Source organism: Adiantum capillus-veneris, chromosome 11 (genome assembly GCF_014529385.1).
Source record: "Adiantum capillus-veneris isolate H3 chromosome 11, ASM1452938v2, whole genome shotgun sequence".
Classification (NCBI taxonomy): domain Eukaryota; kingdom Viridiplantae; phylum Streptophyta; class Polypodiopsida; order Polypodiales; family Pteridaceae; genus Adiantum; species Adiantum capillus-veneris.
In genome coordinates this window covers 117,962,356-117,980,821 of record NC_140941.1, presented here as the reverse complement: position 1 = coordinate 117,980,821, position 18,466 = coordinate 117,962,356, and the positions used below count along the sequence as shown (strand labels likewise).

The following is an 18,466-nucleotide window of genomic DNA, read 5'->3' as shown; positions in this document are numbered from 1 at the left end:
CTCACTTTGCATCCGCTAAAAACAACCGAGAGATTTCTTTCCCTACTCATGTTGTGCGTATCCACAATCAATGCACTCCAATAGACGGCATTCGGGGCAGGAAGTTCCTCAAGCACGTTCTGTGCTTTCTGAGGTGCACCACATTCATCATACGTATCGACCAAGGCATTGCCAAGCACAAAAATTTCTTGAAACAGCCCTTGACTAACAATATGAGAGCGAATTTTTAAGCCCATATCAGCAGCCCAAAACTCTTGGCGCAGCCCATGTCGGGCATATCCTACAGTCATAGAGTTCCAAGAGACAACATCCAGCACCACATTTGGCATACATATCGACCAAGGCATTGCCAAGCACGGCAATTTTTTGCAACAACCCCTATTAAAGTGAATTTTCATGCCCATATCGACATCTTGCGTACAGCTACATGCCTTGAAGATGCACACGTGTGTAATTGCATCTAGAGAGAGGCCCCCGCTTGACATCCACTGAAAATAGCGGAGAGCTTTCTGGCCCTGCTCCTGTTGTGCATATCTCGCAATCAATGCACTCCCAGAGACGGTATTCGGGAGAGGAAGTGCACCACATTTAGCATACGTATCAACCAAGGCATTGCCAAGCACGACAATTTCTTGCAACAATCCTTAACTAACAATATTAGAGTGCATTTTTAAGCCCATATCAACATCTTGCGTAGAGATGCATGCCTTCAGGATGCCTGCATAGGTGATTGCATCTGCTGACCCGCATGCCTTCAAAATGGTTGTGTAGGTGATTGGGCCCTCACTTTGCATCCGCTGAAAACAGCAGAGAGCTTTTGGTCCCTGATCTTGTTGTGTGTATCCTGCAATCAATGCACTCCAAGAGACGACATTCCGGATAGAAAGCTTCTCATGCACGTTTTGTGCTTTCTAAAGTGCACCACATTTAGCATACGTATCGACCAAGGCATTGCCAAGCATGACATTTTCTTGCAACAGTTCTTGACTAACAATATGAGAACGAATTTTGAAGCCCATATTAACAACCTAGACCTCCCGGCGCGGCCCATGTCGGGCCTGCAATCATAGCATTCCAAGAGACAACATCCCGCACCACATTTGGCATACATATCGACCAAGGCATTGGCAAGCACGGCAACAAGCCCTATTAAAGTGAATTTTCAAGCCCATATCGGCATCTTGCGTACACCCACATGCCTTCAAGATGCGATTGCATCTAGAGAGAGGCCACCGCTTTGCATCCGCTGAAAACAGCTGAGAGACGGCATCTACTGACGTGCATGCCTTCAAGATGGCTGCGTAGGAGATTGTAGGCATACGTATCGACCAAAGCATTGGTAGCAACATGCCTTCAAGATGCACGTTTGTGTGATTGCATATGGAGAGAGGCCCCCGCTTTGCATCCGTTGAAACCAGCCGAGAGACGACATCTGCTTACCTGCATGCCTTCAAGATGGCTGTGTAGGAGATTGCAGGCATACGTATTGACCAAAGCATTGGCAGCCACATGCCTTCAAGATGCACGCGTATGTGATTGCATCTGGAGAGAGGCCCCCGCTTTGCATCCGCTGAAAACAGCCGAGAGACGGCATTTGCCGACCTGCAGGCCTTCAAGATGGCTGTGTAGGAGATTGGATTTGTTGCTCGCATGCCTTCTATATGCCTGTGTAGGCGTAGGTGATTAGAAGGCATATCCTGCAATCATAGCGTTCCAAGAGACAACATCCCGCACCACATTTGGCATACGTATCGACCAAGGCATTGGCAAGCACAGCAATAGCCCCTATTAAAGTGAATTTTCAAGCCCATATCGGCATCTTGCGTACAACCACATGCCTTCAAGATGCACGCGTGCGTGATTGTATCTAGAGAGAGGCCCCTGCTCTGCATCTGTTGAAACCAGCCGAGAGACGGCATCTGTTGACCTGCATGCCTTCAAGATAGCTGCGTAGGAGATTGGATCTGCTGACCCGCATGTTTTGCAGATGCCTGCATAGACGTAGGTGATTGCATATGGAAAGCGACCCTGTGACGATTAAAAAAGCGCGATCAATCAATATAAAAGTCCCGTTTGAAAAGTGATGCCAGGTGGACGAACGAGAGGGCAGCATTGCGATTTTGCCTTCTACGCTAACAAAGTAATGTGTGTTTTCTAACGTCTCTCTCTAATGAGTGTCTTCTCTCTCAACCAACCAATCATAAAATTACATGTTTTTAAAAAATAATCTTCCTTTTTTCACTAACAAAAAGGGAACACATCACTATAGTCTTAGCCCTTTGGACATGCCAAAAAGACCACCATTTCAATTTAAGAGAGAGAGAGAGAGAGAGAGAGAGAGAGAGAGAGAGAGGCCACTCCCCAACCTTTCTATCCAGTCAAAAGTATCAAGATCTTCAAAGACAATTGACTTGCAGTCATCCATGCTATATGTAGTCAATTTTGAGAAAGGAGTCCCACTTCTTCTCTTGGAAAGTAATTTATTTCTTGGAAGTTTCCTCCAAAATTTTTGCTATCTTATGGGGATCTCTCTCTCTCTCTCTCTCTCTCTCTCTCTCTCTCTCACACACACACACACACACCCTTCTCTTTGACCTATAACTATACCTTACAACACCTTTAGAATGTCAAATATTTTTATTGTGTAATTCCTTTGATTCACTTGCTTCATAACTACCATGGTCCATTTTTTTCACCAATGTGTATTCTTTTCATAGAGTTTAGTTACACCAAGTGTCCTAACACCGTTAGTGGACTATCTTTCCTCAAGAGGAAGCTTTGAGAATGATGCGTGTCCATGTGACAATAATTTCACAGCAGAAAGAGGAGACTAGTAGACTACTATGAGAACTTTGAAGATCATGCTGACACGCCAGATCCTCCCAAATTCTAGCTAACCTCCCACCCTACTGCTCTTCCTAAAGCACATAACTTTTGTAGCTTATAAGGTAGAGGGGCCAATACTGTGGAAACAAAAAATGGAAGGGAGCGCCTTTTCAGTCTTGAGCTAGATTTGCAACATCGCCCATGTAAAATTCCTTGCGAGGCTCATACAAAATAACCAAGGGAGAGCTCATGCAACATAACCTGCCAACATTGAAGTGTTAGTCACCTACACTCCATGCAAGAATGCCAGTAAAGAAGCTATCCTATAATACACGTAGAGGGAAGACTCCATGCTTTGATCCAAGATATCCTCAGTCACACGCCGGGACAGCACTCTGGAGTCTTGTGTTGCATACCTGCACGCACGCACGCGCACGCACGCACAGAGAGAGAGAGAGAGAGAGAGAGAGAGAGTTGTTATACTAGGGCTCAAAGCATCGGCCGAAGATGCTTACACATATAGTGGGTTGCTCACTTACTGCTAGAAGCTAGAGTTTTTAAAACAGTGGGTCCATTGCAATATATGTGTACACGTCTATGAAAGCTTTGTGTGTGTGGCAGCCACTATGTGTGTGTGTGTGTGTGTGTGTGTGTGTGTGTGTGTGTGGAGAGAGAGAGAGAGAGAGAGAGAGAGAGAGAGAGGGATAGAGTAAACGACAATTGACAGCCGATGGATCAATTTGGAGACCCTTCGAGAGAGCGTAGATTGAAAGGACAATTGACGATTGATGGATCAATTTGGATCTCTCTCTCTCACAGAGTCTCTCTTGTGAGTCATCGAATAGATCGTTGGAATGTCTTGGATAGATTCCACATTAAAAGTCCTCTTCTTTTCTAAATTGATGCTTGCGGTAAATAGAGCTTTGCTGCTGAGGTGACTAATAATGCTTCAGTGTCAGTAGAGAAGGGCCTAGATTGATGAAGCATCTACATTGGAGCTCGAGCTAGAAGAAGCCTTGCACATTGCATCCCAACTACCACAGGTTGCTTTGGTGGACCTTGAAATTGGTTGCGAGTTGTGTGAACCTCCTCTCTCTGCACAGTGAGAATTTACTACGTTCCTTGGCTGCAGCCCATCCTCGAAGAGCACAACTGATAGATGTAGCAGACATAGACCAAACGACGGCCCGTGGGGTGCATCTCATGAAATTCGTCTACACTAGATGCTCATTGGCTACTATTGCATGAAAATGGCCATGCCGAGTGCACCACCTACTGCCTTGAATCAACCCGCGAGGGGCCTTCCAATCTACCGAGAGGGTTGCAGGTGAGGGAGGGTATGCAAGATAGCACCCGAGGCCGCATGTGATGGGGGCGTTCTGGCAACAAGCGGCGCACGAGAGAGAGAGAGAGAGAGAGAGAGAGAGAGAGAGAGAGAGAGAGAGAGAGAGAGAGAGAATCATCATCAAGCAAATAGGCCCACGAGGAAGAAAGAGCGAGACATCATCATCTGAAACAAGAGAAAACGCATCATTTTTTACAACGTCTATTTCATCATTTCCATTCCCTGAAATAAATGGCCACTAACTCCACGCACCTATCACAAATTAACCAATTTAACAAATAACAAGATGTCAAACAAGGCTTCATCACTCTCTTTTTTTTTTTGAGAAAACATGAAATTGGATTAAAAAAAGGGTGGAGCTTTACAACAGTGCCTCACAGGAGGGAAGAGAGGCATCCCGACATCTTTACAAAGATAAGCCCAAACAAATCATCCTAAGTCTATCTAAGGAATAAAATGAGAGCATGGCATCACGCCAGCACTGCCACCTTAGGCACTTTTGAATAGAGTCAAGAGGCTGACTGTACACTTCTATCATCTGCTTGGAGGATTTAACAACTATTCTTTTAAGCTCCATGGAGAAAACACAAGAGTTGTCTTTGAAATGAGATTGGAAGATTGCTTCATTCCTTTGGGTCTAGCAGGCCCATAAATACTCCATTCTCCATAGATTCCACAGGGGGATGTCAAGTCTATTACATTCTCCAAGGAGGATTTCATTAATAGTAAAAGGTTGAGGGTGAAGGCTCGAACAATAGTAATGAATTATCTGCAGCTTTCTCTTGTTAGCTTTGCAGCCAAAAAAGATGTGTGATAAGTCTTCTTCAGCCTGACATCTTTTGCATTTTCCATCTCCAATTTTTGCTTTAAGTGCTCTGGCTCCAGTCCATACACCTTGATGCATAGTGGACCAGGCAAGATAGCTATGCTTAATGGGGTAAGCAAAACTCCAAATACACTTAAATCTGTAGCTCCATTGTCTTGAGTTCCATTGCAAGTTCCATTTCTTATTCAGATTCTTCCTTAGTGCTTCATCAAAATTTGGAACCATGCTGTAGCTGGAAATGGCTTTCCAGGCCCATTCTTTGATATTTCCATGCTTAGTCCTCACTGTCTCTTCAGTTTGGAGCAAACCTTTTAACTCAGTAATCTTGTTCAAGAGTTCAAAACAACAGCCAGGAGAGAGATTAGTGTTAGAAAGCATTTCAGCTGAGACCCATTCACTATTTCTATACAGGTCTGCCCATTTGTGGAAGCCTGCTTTGAAGCATTTATGAGCCTTGATATTAAGCTTTCTTCCTGTTTTCTGAGGGATGAGACCAATCCATATAGAGTCCTGCATCAGAAAGTCATCAGACAAGGCCTTTTCCAAGGAGATATGCATGCTTTTTCTAATCTCAAACCAAGATTTCCAAAGAGCAACAGTTAGGGTGCTGCCTGCAGGTGTCAGCTTGACAGAGGAAGTGATAGTATCCCACAAGGAGAGATTTTTCCAAGCTTTATAAGACTGTATAGAGAATTTGCTAATATTTCTTTTGATAAGACAAGCCCAGAAATCGTCAGAAGACACAGATCTAGCTATCCACTTACCTGCCATCTTGTGGGCTAGCTTTTCTAGATTCAAAATGCCCAGACCACCTCTTATTTTGGGCATACAACAAGTGTTCCAAGAAACTTTTGCAACCTTATGTATATCATCTGTGCCCCCCCACAGAAATCTGCTTGCAAGGGTTATGACCTGGTTCAGCTGTTGTTTGGTGGGTTTCCAGCAAGATAGGTAGTAAATTATGGATGGCAAGATATAGTGATTGAGCACAAAGGATCTGGCAGCCAGATTAGGCTGCATGTTTTGCCACATCAAAGCCTTCTTCCTGAATCTGTCCATGACCCAGTCCCACCTGTGGGCCATTGTCACCTTAAAGCCCATTGGTATGCCAAGTAATCTAAAAATGTGGCCATCAGGAAGAATCTGGCAACCAGCATCAATCACTGATTGTGGGATTGAACCTTTTGAAGCTTTAACTCCTGTTTTCTGATGGTTAATCTGGGAGCCACTGGCTATACAGAAAGTGTTTAAACAGTTCAGAAATGCATCAGCAGACCCCTGATCAAGTTTACACAGAGCATTAGTGTCATCTGCAAACATCTGTAGGCATAAATCAACATCTGTGCCAGCAATTTGAATACCCTTGAGCAAACCTTTATGCATATGATCCTTTACCAACCATCCCAAAGCATCTGAAACTATAGCAAAAAGCAGAGGTGCTATGGGACACCCTTGCCTTATGGATCTTTTGAGAGTAATGAGGTCAGTTAATTCTCCATTTATGGCTACTTTAGCATAAGCATTTCCAAGAAGAACATGCACAAACTTTATAAACCTTTTACCAAAACCAATATCATGCAAAGCTTGCAGAATGAAGTCCCACTCAATTCTATCATAGGCTTTATCAAAATCAACTTTGAAGAACAGAAAGTTTTGATCAGTTTCATAGGCATATTCCATGCCCTCCCAAAGAGAAATAATTGCATCCAAAATGAATCTTCCTTTAATGAACCCTTTTTGCTCTTTGAGGATGATTGTGTCCATCAAGGGGCTAAGTCTTCTGGCCAGGGCTAGAGCAAAAATTTTGTAGATAGAAGTCAGACAGGTGATGGGTCTCCAGTTATTCAACTCCTCCTTGCAACCTTTTTTATGAAGGAGTTTGACCACCCCAGTATTTATACAGGCTGGAAGAGATCCTTTTTTAACAGCTTCTTGCCACACCAGAATTAGGTAAGGGGTCACAAAGTCTTTGTACATTTTAAAATAATCATTTGGTACTCCATCCAGCCCTGGAGATTTACCAGCTTTCAATTTATCAATGCATTCTCTGAGCTCCCCTTCAGAGATAGGTGCTTCCAGGGGGCTGGCCATTGAACTAGGCAAAGTCTTCCCTCTAAGCAAGGTAATTTTTGCCCTTGCTTCTTGAGTCTTTTGGCTTCTCTTATGGGAGCTTCAGAGAATACTTTGGTAAAGTGTTCATAAGCAATGGTTAAATTCTTCTTTTGGGTCTGGGCCAAGAGACCTCCCTGACCCCTAAGAGGGGTTATGAACTCCTTCGCCTTTTTCTTTTTAAGAAGTTGAAACATATTTTTGGTAGGCCTGTCAATTTTGCCAGCCCAGTATTCCCTAGTGAAATCAAGGGCACTGTTGGCTTCAAGGATCTCTTCCAGCCTGAGTTCATTTCTAAGCTCAATGAGTCTCTTAGAGGGGTGGTCAGAACTAGCTTAGCTTTTCTCCAGCTTGGAGAGCTCCCCATGTATCATCACTCTTCTTTTTGCTCTAAGGTCTTTGGCCATTTTTTTATATAAAGTCGGAGTATGCTGTATATGATGCAGGGCTACTTCCCAAGCTTTACAGGGGGAATTGTTAGAACAGAATGCACAATGCAAAATTCTTTTAATCTTTTCTTTTATGGAGTTCAAACCAAGCAAAGATTGATCTAAGTGAGGCCAACCAGCCTTATAAGCAGTATCAGACCTCAACAAATCAATGAAGACGGGCTTATGGTCAGATAAGGTCAAAGAAGCATCATATTTACACTTAACCAACCAGTGATCCTGCAGCACATTAACCGACATATAGACTCTGTCCAATCTAGCAGCCATGAAGCATTCACCAACTTGGTTGTTGCTCCAAGTAAATCCACAGTCCTCTGACACATCAATAATATTCAAGGCATCCAACAAGTCTAACCAGCATACTTTTTCTGTCCCTACTAGAGTTTGCCCAAGTGACCTTGACCTATCAGAGATATGCTCTACCATATTGAAATCACCTGCAATCAAGATGTTTTTGGGCAGCCCAGCCAATTCTTTCCAGCATAGAGACCTTTCAAAAATAGCATTGGGGGCATAGACACTTACTATAGTGTAGTTGTTGGATCAGAAAAGCGTGACTGCAGTCCAAGTGCCTCTAGTGGACGACTGGGAACTAGTAATAACCTTGGACCATTTGGAAGCAATTCCAACTGCACAGCCTCCTTTTCCACCACTGTGATTAGTGAAAAACCAATTATACCCTGAGTTGATTCAATTAAGATTCATTTCCAGATTCTTTCCTACTATTTTGAGTTCCTGCAAGCATAAAAAGTCAGGTTGCATAGACAGATCAGCTAGCCACTTTTTGATTACCATTGGCTTGGCAGCATCCGTAAGCCCTTTGCAATTCAGGGTAAGGCCTTTGAGGTTAGGGCTTTTCATTTTTTAGAGTTTTTGTTTGGTTTAATCAATGATACAGAAGCCCTATTAGGGTCAGTAGACTTCTCGACTTTTCTCTTGTGTTTAGGACCCTTGATGTTAGGTAAACTCTCTTCCTCTGCCTGGGACATCAAGATGTCTACAGAAGGAATGGGGGAGCTGTCTAGTTCCATCTTTTTTTTTTAATCTTCTAAGTCAAGTTCCCTAGCAAATTTGAGCATTTCTGTTGTGGCATCTTGTTGTATGCCTTGAGTACTCTGGACATACTCACTTTCACTTTCTGCTTCGGATGAGCCACCTGAGTTGGTATGCGGGCTCGAGAGGGGAATTTGCTTCTCATTAGCTGGGCCAGTGGGGAATTGACTGTCAGGGTCTAGGGGAAACTTAGGTTCCCCATTAGTCTCATTTGAAGGTTCAGCCCGAGGATGGACTAAGGGACCAGCAAATGGTTCAAATACCTCCTCCAGGAGGACGTCAAAATAATTGTTGTTAGCAGTAGATAGGGCTTTTTTCTTTGCCATTCTAGGTACAGTTTTTTTGAAAGCTTGTTGGTTGACCTTGGGCTGTTGGACTTTAGGGTCTTTATCCGATTGATGAGCAGCTTTTTCTTTGAGCAAGGAAGGGCATTCCCTTATGAGATGCCCTTGTTGAAAGCAATGGAAGCACGAATTAGGTAGGTTGCGGTACAAAATTTTCTACTCATGCAACAGAGCCCCAATACAGTCCTTGATTGGGATTTTGTATTGAGGGGTTTTACTAATGTCCACTTCAATAAGAAGCTGCAGATCCCATTTAGGGTTTATTCCACCTCTAGCCTTTTGCCCCAAAACCTTTCCAATAGAATTACCCGAATTTCTTAGCCTAGGATAGTATTCCACTGGCAGATCCGGGAAATCGACCCAGACAGGTACCTTGGTTGGCTTCTCTCCTTTAGGGTTGAAGCCCTTGTACCATTTGTAGAAGGAGATAGGGGTGTTTCTGATAAGCCACTGCCCTTCAGAGATTACTTGTAGGGCGTTGTTAGCATCTTCAAAAAAGAAGAGATAATAGTTGTTCGGTAGATACTGAATGTGCTGAGGGTAGAGGTTTCTGCTTTCCCAGTTGGAGGCTACCCATGATTTCAGAGTATCCAAAGAAGGTCTTGGCCCATGGCAGAGCCCTATAACTACTCTATCAGACAGTTGGGAGAACCACGCTTGAAGGTCTTGTTGTTTGATAACAATGCCCTCAACTGGTTCAGAGGAGGTACCTGCTTCTGTGTTTCTTTGAGGACTAGCAGGAGGGGCGTTTATGTTTTGAGTGTCTAAATTAACACCTTCTGAGTCCGTTCCTTTGGTTTGGCCCTGCCACTGAAGCCCATGTGGTAATAGAGGAGCAAAGGGGATATTATGTGCATTGAGAGAATCAATGTCATCCATAGGGAAACCTTCATGAATATTCCAGGTAGGGCTATGGAACTTAGACGGGTTAGGTAACATACCTGCTATCCCATGTTGAAGCACGTTTGTAAATGTTCTGTCTTGCTGTCCTCTGATAGCCTCAGCATACGTTTGAACAAGAGACCTTGTTAGCGCTTGAACAGGAGTCCTTTGTATAGGTTGAAGGTTGCTTGTACCAGCTGTGGGATGGAAGCTACCTAGCATTCCACCAGGGGTAGCTCCTAGCTGAGTGAACTGGGGTTGGCCCTTTGGGCTTCCGACCCTCTGAGTGTTTGAAAGGGGGCGATTGAGGCGAACAGGGGAGGAAGGGCTGGTAAGATCCATGAGGTTTGAGGGGAGATGGGACGTGAGCCCGTTTAACAGGGCGTCATGCGGAGCCATGCTTCAACCCCCTCTCGGGGGCAGAGTGTGTACCAGGCAGGTGCAGCACGATGGAGCTGGGGAGGAAGAAGGTAAGGGAAGCAGGGGAAAGAAACGTGCGACAGTACGGCAACATGCAAGCGCTTCAGCTTTCCAAGGCAGATTGTGGACACCCTATTTGTGGCTTCATCACTTTTTTGTTCGAGAGCCTTCCTCCCACATGAGTGTCTTACTAACTTTGAACAAGAGACCTTGTTAGCGCTTGAACAGGAGTCCTTTGTATAGGTTGAAGGTTGCTTGTACCAGCTATGGGATGGAAGCTACCTAGCATTCCACCAGGGGTAGCTCCTAGCTGAGTGAACTGGGGTTGGCCCTTTGGGCTTCCGACCCTCTGAGTGTTTGAAAGGGGGCGATTGAGGCGAACAGGGGAGGAAGGGCTGGTAAGATCCATGAGGTTTGAGGGGAGATGGGACGTGAGCCCGTTTAACAGGGCGTCATGCGGAGCCATGCTTCAACCCCCTCTCGGGGGCAGAGTGTGTACCAGGCAGGTGCAGCGTGATGGAGCTGGGGAGGAAGCAGGGGAAAGAAACGTGCGACAGTACGGCAACATGCAAGCGCTTCAGCTTTCCAAGGCAGATTGTGGACACCCTATTTGTGGCTTCATCACTTTTTTGTTCGAGAGCCTTCCTCCCACATTGAGTGTCTTACTAACTTTTCCACCAATCCAAAAATTGTAAAATGCAAAATATATATGTCATTTTTCACTAACAAAAAGGGAACACAACACTATGGCCTTAGTGAGCCCTTTGGGCAGGCCAAAAAGAGATGATTATTAGAAAGAAAAAAGGTAGATGCCCACGAGTAAGGGGTACCCAATTTTGGAAAAAAAAATACAGAGGCGAATAAAATATGATACTGCATCGCCACCGAAGCACGAAAAATGGAATGGAGAAGTAAGTGTGTGTGTGGTTGGGGGGGGGGGGGGGGGGGGGGGGGGGGGGGGGGGAATACAACCGTAGAAGGAAGCGGAGGTGGTGCCAAACGCGAAGCAAGGGGCGAAGACGGTGACCAAGTGGGAGCGTAGGAGGGGGGGTCTACAATAGACGAGCAATGAACTTTTTTTTAATGTTAACAATGAGGCTAGAATCACGGATTGTGTGGAGGTGAGTTAGTCTGAGGTTGGGTTCACAAGCTGCGGTGGAAGAAGACGAAGTGCTACAGCTTCCGTCGGGTGCCACATTCACACGATGCGACAAGAGAGGATCGTGTCAGGCCAAGTCACTGGCTTTTCAAAATTTCTAATTGGACATGCTCGGGTGCAAGCGCCTACGTGGCCCAATATATTCCTTCTTCAGGGTGGAAGTATTTTATGTCCGAGGGGGGGGGGCTCGCCTATTCTCTGTTGGGCCCGGAAGATAGCTCACTTTTCGCACGCCAACCAGCTATTGCCACACAGACTAGACGCCCCTTTTGTATGTTCTTCAACCGGCCTTTGTGAACCCAGCCTAAGCCAGCCGTGAATTGAAAAGGAAGCTAAAGGATTGACTAACTTGGGATCAAAGATTCCGTGGAGGAATCTAAGTATTAAACAAATAAAGGGGAGAGAGAGCCTGCCAGGTAGTATGAGTAGACGATTTTGGAATGTTCAAACGTTTGAAGAAACAAGAACTAAGGTAGGCCAGATAGATGCCCACGATTAGGAATCTTCAAACGTTTGAAGGTCGTTCAAGGCGAAATGCAAAGACGTCTTCGACGCCAGGCACTAAAATTGGAGATGACGGGCATCGATCCCGCTACCTATCGCATGCAAAGCGATCGCTCTACCATTTGAGCTACATCCCCTGCCTGGACAGACTGTAGATACATACTTATTAAAATACAAAATAATCTTATATTGATACATTGCTGAGGTAATAGAAAGAGATCACTCCAAAGATCTATGCGTTCCTTTCCTCTCTGAGATGGATCTTGTCACGTGAAGGTTAACATGGTGATATTGCCACGGTTGTAAATCGATTTAGCTCTTGTAACCATGTAATACTTACGGAATCTCTGTAGTCTGAAGCGATTGTATACCCTTCCCCACTTGGAGTCCTACCTCTCTCAGCTACCAAGTTCCACTCTCAGAAGCATTGGCCCCTCCAACAAGCACCCCGGGTGGTGCTTCTTTATTTCGTTGAAGAATTTTCAACCACATGAGTGAGACATGTGCTATACACATACCAAGTATGCCTCAATCAGATAAATGGACAAGGAGTCACCCCCTTTTGAAGGCAAGCCGTGAGCCTCAAACGCTCTAGCGTGCGGTTACATCACAAAGGCTCAACCAACTAAGCTACGCTCTTTGGGTATCTCTTTCATTTCCCTTTGAGGTCAACATGATGGTGTTTCGAGGTTTGTAGATTGATTGAACTCTTTGTAACAAGGTAATACTTACAAAAGCATTGTACTTTGAAGTCATGGTACCTCTAGGGAACATAAATGTGATGATCTCGTGGAAGTAATGGCTTAATGTGATGGCATACATGAGCAGCATTCGACCACATTATCCTATAATGCAAATTTCATCCCCCTTACCCTTCACAAGAATGGAAGAACCCATTGTGTGTGTGTGTGTGTGTGTGTGTGTGTGTGTGTGTGTGTGTGTGTGTGTGTGTCCATATGTCACTCACTAAGTTGATCATGACATGCATGACTATTCAAGAAACTCGGATCCCACCATCAAGAACTTTGTGTGTCACGATGCAACATTAACAAGGGGTGTCTTTTTCAAGTCATTCAAGGTGGCAATATGAGAAGAAGAAAAAAGAAGGAACTTTTAATTTCATAGGAACAATCCCAAGAGACCTCGAAGATCTATCCGACGAGATTTGAACTCAAGACTTGTCACTCAAGAGGGAACTAGGGTAACAGTCTACCATACTTGGGCGATAGAAAGGTGTCATATACACATACCAAATATGCCTTAATGAGATAGAAAGACAAAGCAATAGCCCACATAGTGTGCGATCCAAGAACCATGACATTGATGTGTGATACGCCTCCAGACTTTTCCTTATAGGAGTATTCCAAGAATGGACTTTATGGCCGATGCTACCAAACACTTCAATACTTGGCCAACTGCTGTCACTCCTCCTTAAAGCATCCACTCCATTAAAGTTTGCTTCGCTTCTCTTGTGTCTCACAATGATAGCATGCTTTATCAAAGCTTGGGAGAAGCAACAACCTCTAGCAATTTGGGGGGGCATTACTTGATCTTCAGCACATGCATGAAATGGAATGCAATATTGATGCCTGAGCTATTCAAAAATATGCTTTCATAAGGAAAACCAAATTATCATTGCAACCAATGAGGGGAGGGCTACGGTAACGGATGCTCAGAACATTTCCCATTTCTCTTTTTTTTTTTTTTTCATTTTAAAAATGGCCCAAAAAGTGATATATGTTCCTTTTCATTCCATGTTAGTCTTTCATCTTACATCTTGAGAGCAAAGCCTTGTTGAGTCTTTACTACACACTATCTTTGTCAGCATCCATCAAAGACATGCTTTTATGTTGATCTATATTACATCAATGAAAGTCAATTAGCTTGTTTCATCCTCATCCGATGCGTCAAGATACAAATTCATTAAATTTGAAGGAGGCATTGAAGAAATTAAAAAAAATGCATTAATATCTGATGGAGATCTTTGCAATATAGCCTGTTGGCATTTCAGCCAAGAATATATTATTGGCACCGATCTTTGTCTCCATCCTATGATTTGCTCCATGTTCAGGCTGGGCTCAAGCTCATGAAATCAAGTCTTCTAGTGTATGGATTGCAAGCCTTTCAGAGCTTTCGGTTCACTTTTAGATGTCAAAAATCATTAATGCAAAGTGCCAAAGCTTGCAAGCGAAGTGTTACCCCATGGGGTGATACTTGAAAGTGTTGCAAAGATGATCAGAAAAAGGAAGTGACCAGAGCTCCACGATTTATTTTGGGGGCCATCCGATACATAGTCACAAGAGAACCGCCTTCCAAAATGCCGAAAGAGCAATATTGTGTAAGCAATACTTGTGAACGAGATTTATATAAGACAAACACATAAATGCTATGACAAGTATTGAGAGCGGTTCCTAATGCCGTTCCCTATTACTATTCCATTCCAAAGGGTTGTCCCTTCCTCATAACGTTTCTATTCCCTTGTGACTATGACCCAATGTCTAAAAGCAGGTTTCCATAGAGGACAAGGGAGTCTGCTAGGACTAAAACCAAGTAATATCCTTAGTGTTCTTCAAGAGCTTAGACCCCATTATTGATTTCCTTCCCCAGTTATTAGGTACCTCACACATACTTTTCTTCAACTTCGTACTTTGCCTCAAGGTCAAGATTTTACAAAAAATGACTTGGGACTCCTTTTTTGAAGCTTTATCACTATCCAAACAGAAATAATCATCATTAAGGGACTATGCATCCTCTTCTGAGCATGCAAGGATGTAGATAATAATGCAACAGGTTTATTTTGAGTTAGCATAATGCCAAAAATTCGTGTTATAATTGAATGCTTTTTGATCTGGCAGTTCAATTCTATGTACTAGCCTGCAGAACAGAAGGTGGAAAGCTATCTGAGTTTTTTGCATTGAAAGCTTGATTCCATGACGTAGCTTACAGAGGAGAAAAATGGCTTAGATACATTTTGATGCATAGACGAACTTCAAAGTACCCGCTTCAGCAAAGTAGTTGAAGATGAAGCACCACTTTGCTGTTCCCTTCGGGCTTCCAAAGTGCCTTTTAGCTCTTCTTCAAGACATATACATCACTCCTCCTGCAGGTATCGGTTCTTTCTGGCATTGAAAAGCAACCTCTGTTTCATGTAAACACAACATTATGAAACAGGTACTGGCAACTAAGCATTTCTACTTTCTGGGAAAGGAAACCTCTGTTCAATGTCAATAAACTACATTTCCCAAACTCCTTAGAGCTTGGTAGCTAAAGAAACGATGTAAAGACCTTCAAATTGAAAAAAAGAGCAAATACCATAGGGTGCAATGCTCTTGATGTACTTACAGATAATATTTGAGAATACGCTTTGAATCCTGTCAAGAAGCGAATGTACGTAGGCTTTGTCATTCCATTCTCTAACAACGCGCGAACACGAGGAACCAAGAACTCGGCAACCTCACATAAACAATAAAAACTTTCAAAGGCTACCCAAAAATCACCCATCATTAGCGCAGAAAGAAAACAATGAAGTTTGAATAGCAAAAGACAGCAAGTACCATGTCAGCTGGCTCAGCTAGCACGTTTATAAAGAATTTAGCCTGCAAAACTTAAAAGAAAGTCTGCTAACTGTACTTAAGATTGACCAGAAATATGAACGTCAATGATGGAGAAGATCGAAGCATACCTGTGGAGTATCACTGCCAGACATCAACAAATCTGTGGTCACCATCCCAGGCTGTTTCAAAGTAAGACTAACTATTTTCTCTCTCTCTCTCTCTCTCTCTCTCTCTCTCTCTCTCTCTCTCTCTCTCTCTCTCTCTCTCTCTCTCTCTCTCTCTCTCTCTCTCTCTCTCTCTCTCTCTATATATATATATATATATATATATATATATATATATATATATATATATATATATATATATATATATTATATATATATATAGTCTTTTTGTACCCAGATATGGTATCAGATTCACAATTTTATATCAGTTTGGTCTCATGTGTCATTTTGGCCTTTTGAAGACATTAATATAACATTTCATTTCATTCTCACAGAGATCCCACTACACATGCCACTGCCCCGTCTACTACGAGATACGAGGCCGCTTCCATTGATTGTTCAGAGGACCACTCTCCAGAGTCATGCGGTACGAGGATCAGAGATGCCTGTGCTTGTTTTTGCTCGAGCTGCGCAGACACAGAGAGAGCCTGATGAGAGGAGAGGCTAGTCAATCTCAGAGACAGATCACAGACTTCTTTAGAGCTGCCACTGGACACCCGGAGGAGTTACTACCACAGCAGAGCTCGTCGCCTCACACTAGAGGCACACTGATCGACCGAGCGACTGAGCTGGGGAGATCCAAACACCCGCGACTGCGGAGGACTACACAGCATCGATGGAGGCTGCATCAGAGGATTCGGATCACTTTGGCCCGACATGCACGACGCCCGGTCAGACTACTGACCATGGAGGAGATTGATGAGATCGGCCAAGAGATCTAGCTATCCCAGCTAGCTGCTTATTTCACACCTAGCAGTTTAGTTTAGGATTCCATAGTATTGTCATTTTGTCATCTTGTTACTCTGACTTTGTATCAGATTCACCACATTGTAACTTTCTGGTCTCATAGGTCACTTTGGCCTTTTGAAGACGTTAATATAACATTTCACTCTCTCTCTCTCTCTCTCTCTCTCTCTCTCTCTCTCTCTCTCTCTCTCTCTCTCTCTCTCAATAACAGGCCTCGAGTTCAACACTCCATGTCGGATAGATATTTAAGGTCTCTTGGGATAGTTTCCTACAACATTAAAATTCTCTACGTGTCACAAAGTGATGACGTGGCGGACAGCAGAAACCCTAATTTCTGCCAAAAACCCTAAAATTCCTGCAAACCCTAATTTTTGCCAAAAACCCTAAATTCCGGAAATCGCGGAGGCGGATTATTATTTTTTTTAAAAATCTTTTTTGGAAAATGATGAGCGACGCGAATTTTGCTTTTGCTTTTTTTTATAAAAAAAAGAGAAAAGACTCTCTAAGAGAGAGAGAGAACTGATGCTTTTGATTTTAAAAGCTTTTGGGGCTCTGCTTTTGGGCATCCCTTGTAACCTTTAAATTAGTGGTGAGGGCCTCACTTCTCAGGGCATCTGGACGCAGAGTCTGAGAGTGAAACCCTAACCGCTCTCTTGTACTTTGATGATTGATTAATATAAAAAGAAATACCGAAAGGGGCGCCAGTCTTTGGGGCCAATATCTCTGGGCACGGAACTCCGCCGGGCCAGTGCAAATCTATTGTGATCTGTGAATTGTTTTGAAGTGGTTATTTGGTGCTGTCGCGGTTGATTCTTGACTTGGAGTGTCCAAGTCTGTTACACTACGACAGTCACAGAGACAGATCACAGGTTTCTTTGGATCGAGGGAGCCAGGAGACCAACCACCAGCACAGAGTTGTACCCACATTCATACCAGAGGCACCCTCATTGACAGGGCGACTGAGCTCGGGAGATCGAGACGACCACGACCGAGACACAGGAGCACACTCCATTGACGGAGACTTGTGCTCCATTGACGGAGACTCCAGCAGAGGATCAGAGGCATTCTAGCACAACACCCAGAGTGTCATTGAGGGCCTATTCTACATTTCACACTTCATTTTTCATTTTTCACATTTTACATTCAGTACTTTTGGTACTTGTACTTCAGACATTGTATTAGATTCACCACTTTGTATCTGATGGTCTCTTAGGTCATTTTGGCCTTTTGAAGACGTTAATATATCATTTCATTTCATCTCTCTCTCTCTCTCTCACTTTTCACACTTAGTACTTTAGTACTAAGGTACCCAGACTTTGTAACAGATTCAACACTTTTGTATCAGTTTGGTCTCATAGGTCATTCTGGCCTTTTTGAAGACGTTAATATAACATTTCATTTCATTTCATTTTCTCTCTCCCAGGGAGGAGCGAGTCTGCAGAGCCTGCATAGAGGAGGTGGAGAGTGAGGAGCACTTTGTATGTAGATGCAGAGCATACACTGAGATCAAAGGCAGGTATGAGGCCTTCTTCAGAGGACAGCCCACTCTCCGAGAGATCATGGACTCTCGAGATCAGAGACAGCTCGGACGTTTCTTACTAGAGATACAGAGCCATCGGGACACACTACTACAGCCACACACAGCTACACAGACAGAGGGGAGACAGTCGCAGCTCACAGACTTCTTTCAGAGGATTGCCGCCCCTCCCTCACCAGACACTCAGAGGGGAGTGACACTCCCACATGCAGAGGTGAGCCGAGCTAGACGACGACCACGAGTCACAGGCTACAGGGGCGCGAGCTCCCACCACCGACAGATCGAGGAGATCCGAGCCCGGGAGCGCCGTGCCACTGAGGAGCGAGTGGCTCAGATGAGGGCCGACCCGACAGCTTTCATCCGGGTAGCCTTGGCACCAGACCCGCCCATGTACCACATCTTACATCCCCCCATTAGTACAGGATGGAGCTAGATAGCTTGATGCATTCTCATGATTGTACTACATTGAGCATATAAACATGCATAT

At 44.0% G+C, this 18,466-nt stretch overlaps 1 protein-coding gene across 2 annotated transcripts in view; it reads right to left on the bottom strand.

Annotated features, from left to right (window-relative positions):
* Window positions 1-14,627: 14,627 nt before the first annotated feature.
* Window positions 14,628-18,466, bottom strand: part of LOC147447900 (chlorophyll(ide) b reductase NOL, chloroplastic-like) — a 47,965-nt gene continuing 44,126 nt past the window's right edge. Inside the window, exons 10-13 of one of the 2 annotated variants that reach the window (XM_086523801.1) lie at window positions 15,600-15,650; window positions 15,472-15,513; window positions 15,260-15,370; window positions 14,628-15,056 (exon numbers count right to left, since the gene is read on the bottom strand). In XM_086523801.1, coding sequence (XP_086379927.1) covers window positions 15,009-15,056; window positions 15,260-15,370; window positions 15,472-15,513; window positions 15,600-15,650 — 252 coding nt within the window. In that variant the 3' untranslated portion in view covers window positions 14,628-15,008. Of the gene's footprint in view, window positions 15,057-15,259; window positions 15,371-15,471; window positions 15,522-15,599; window positions 15,651-18,466 lie in introns of those variants that run through there. The other variant, XM_086523803.1, reaches the window with a different exon arrangement.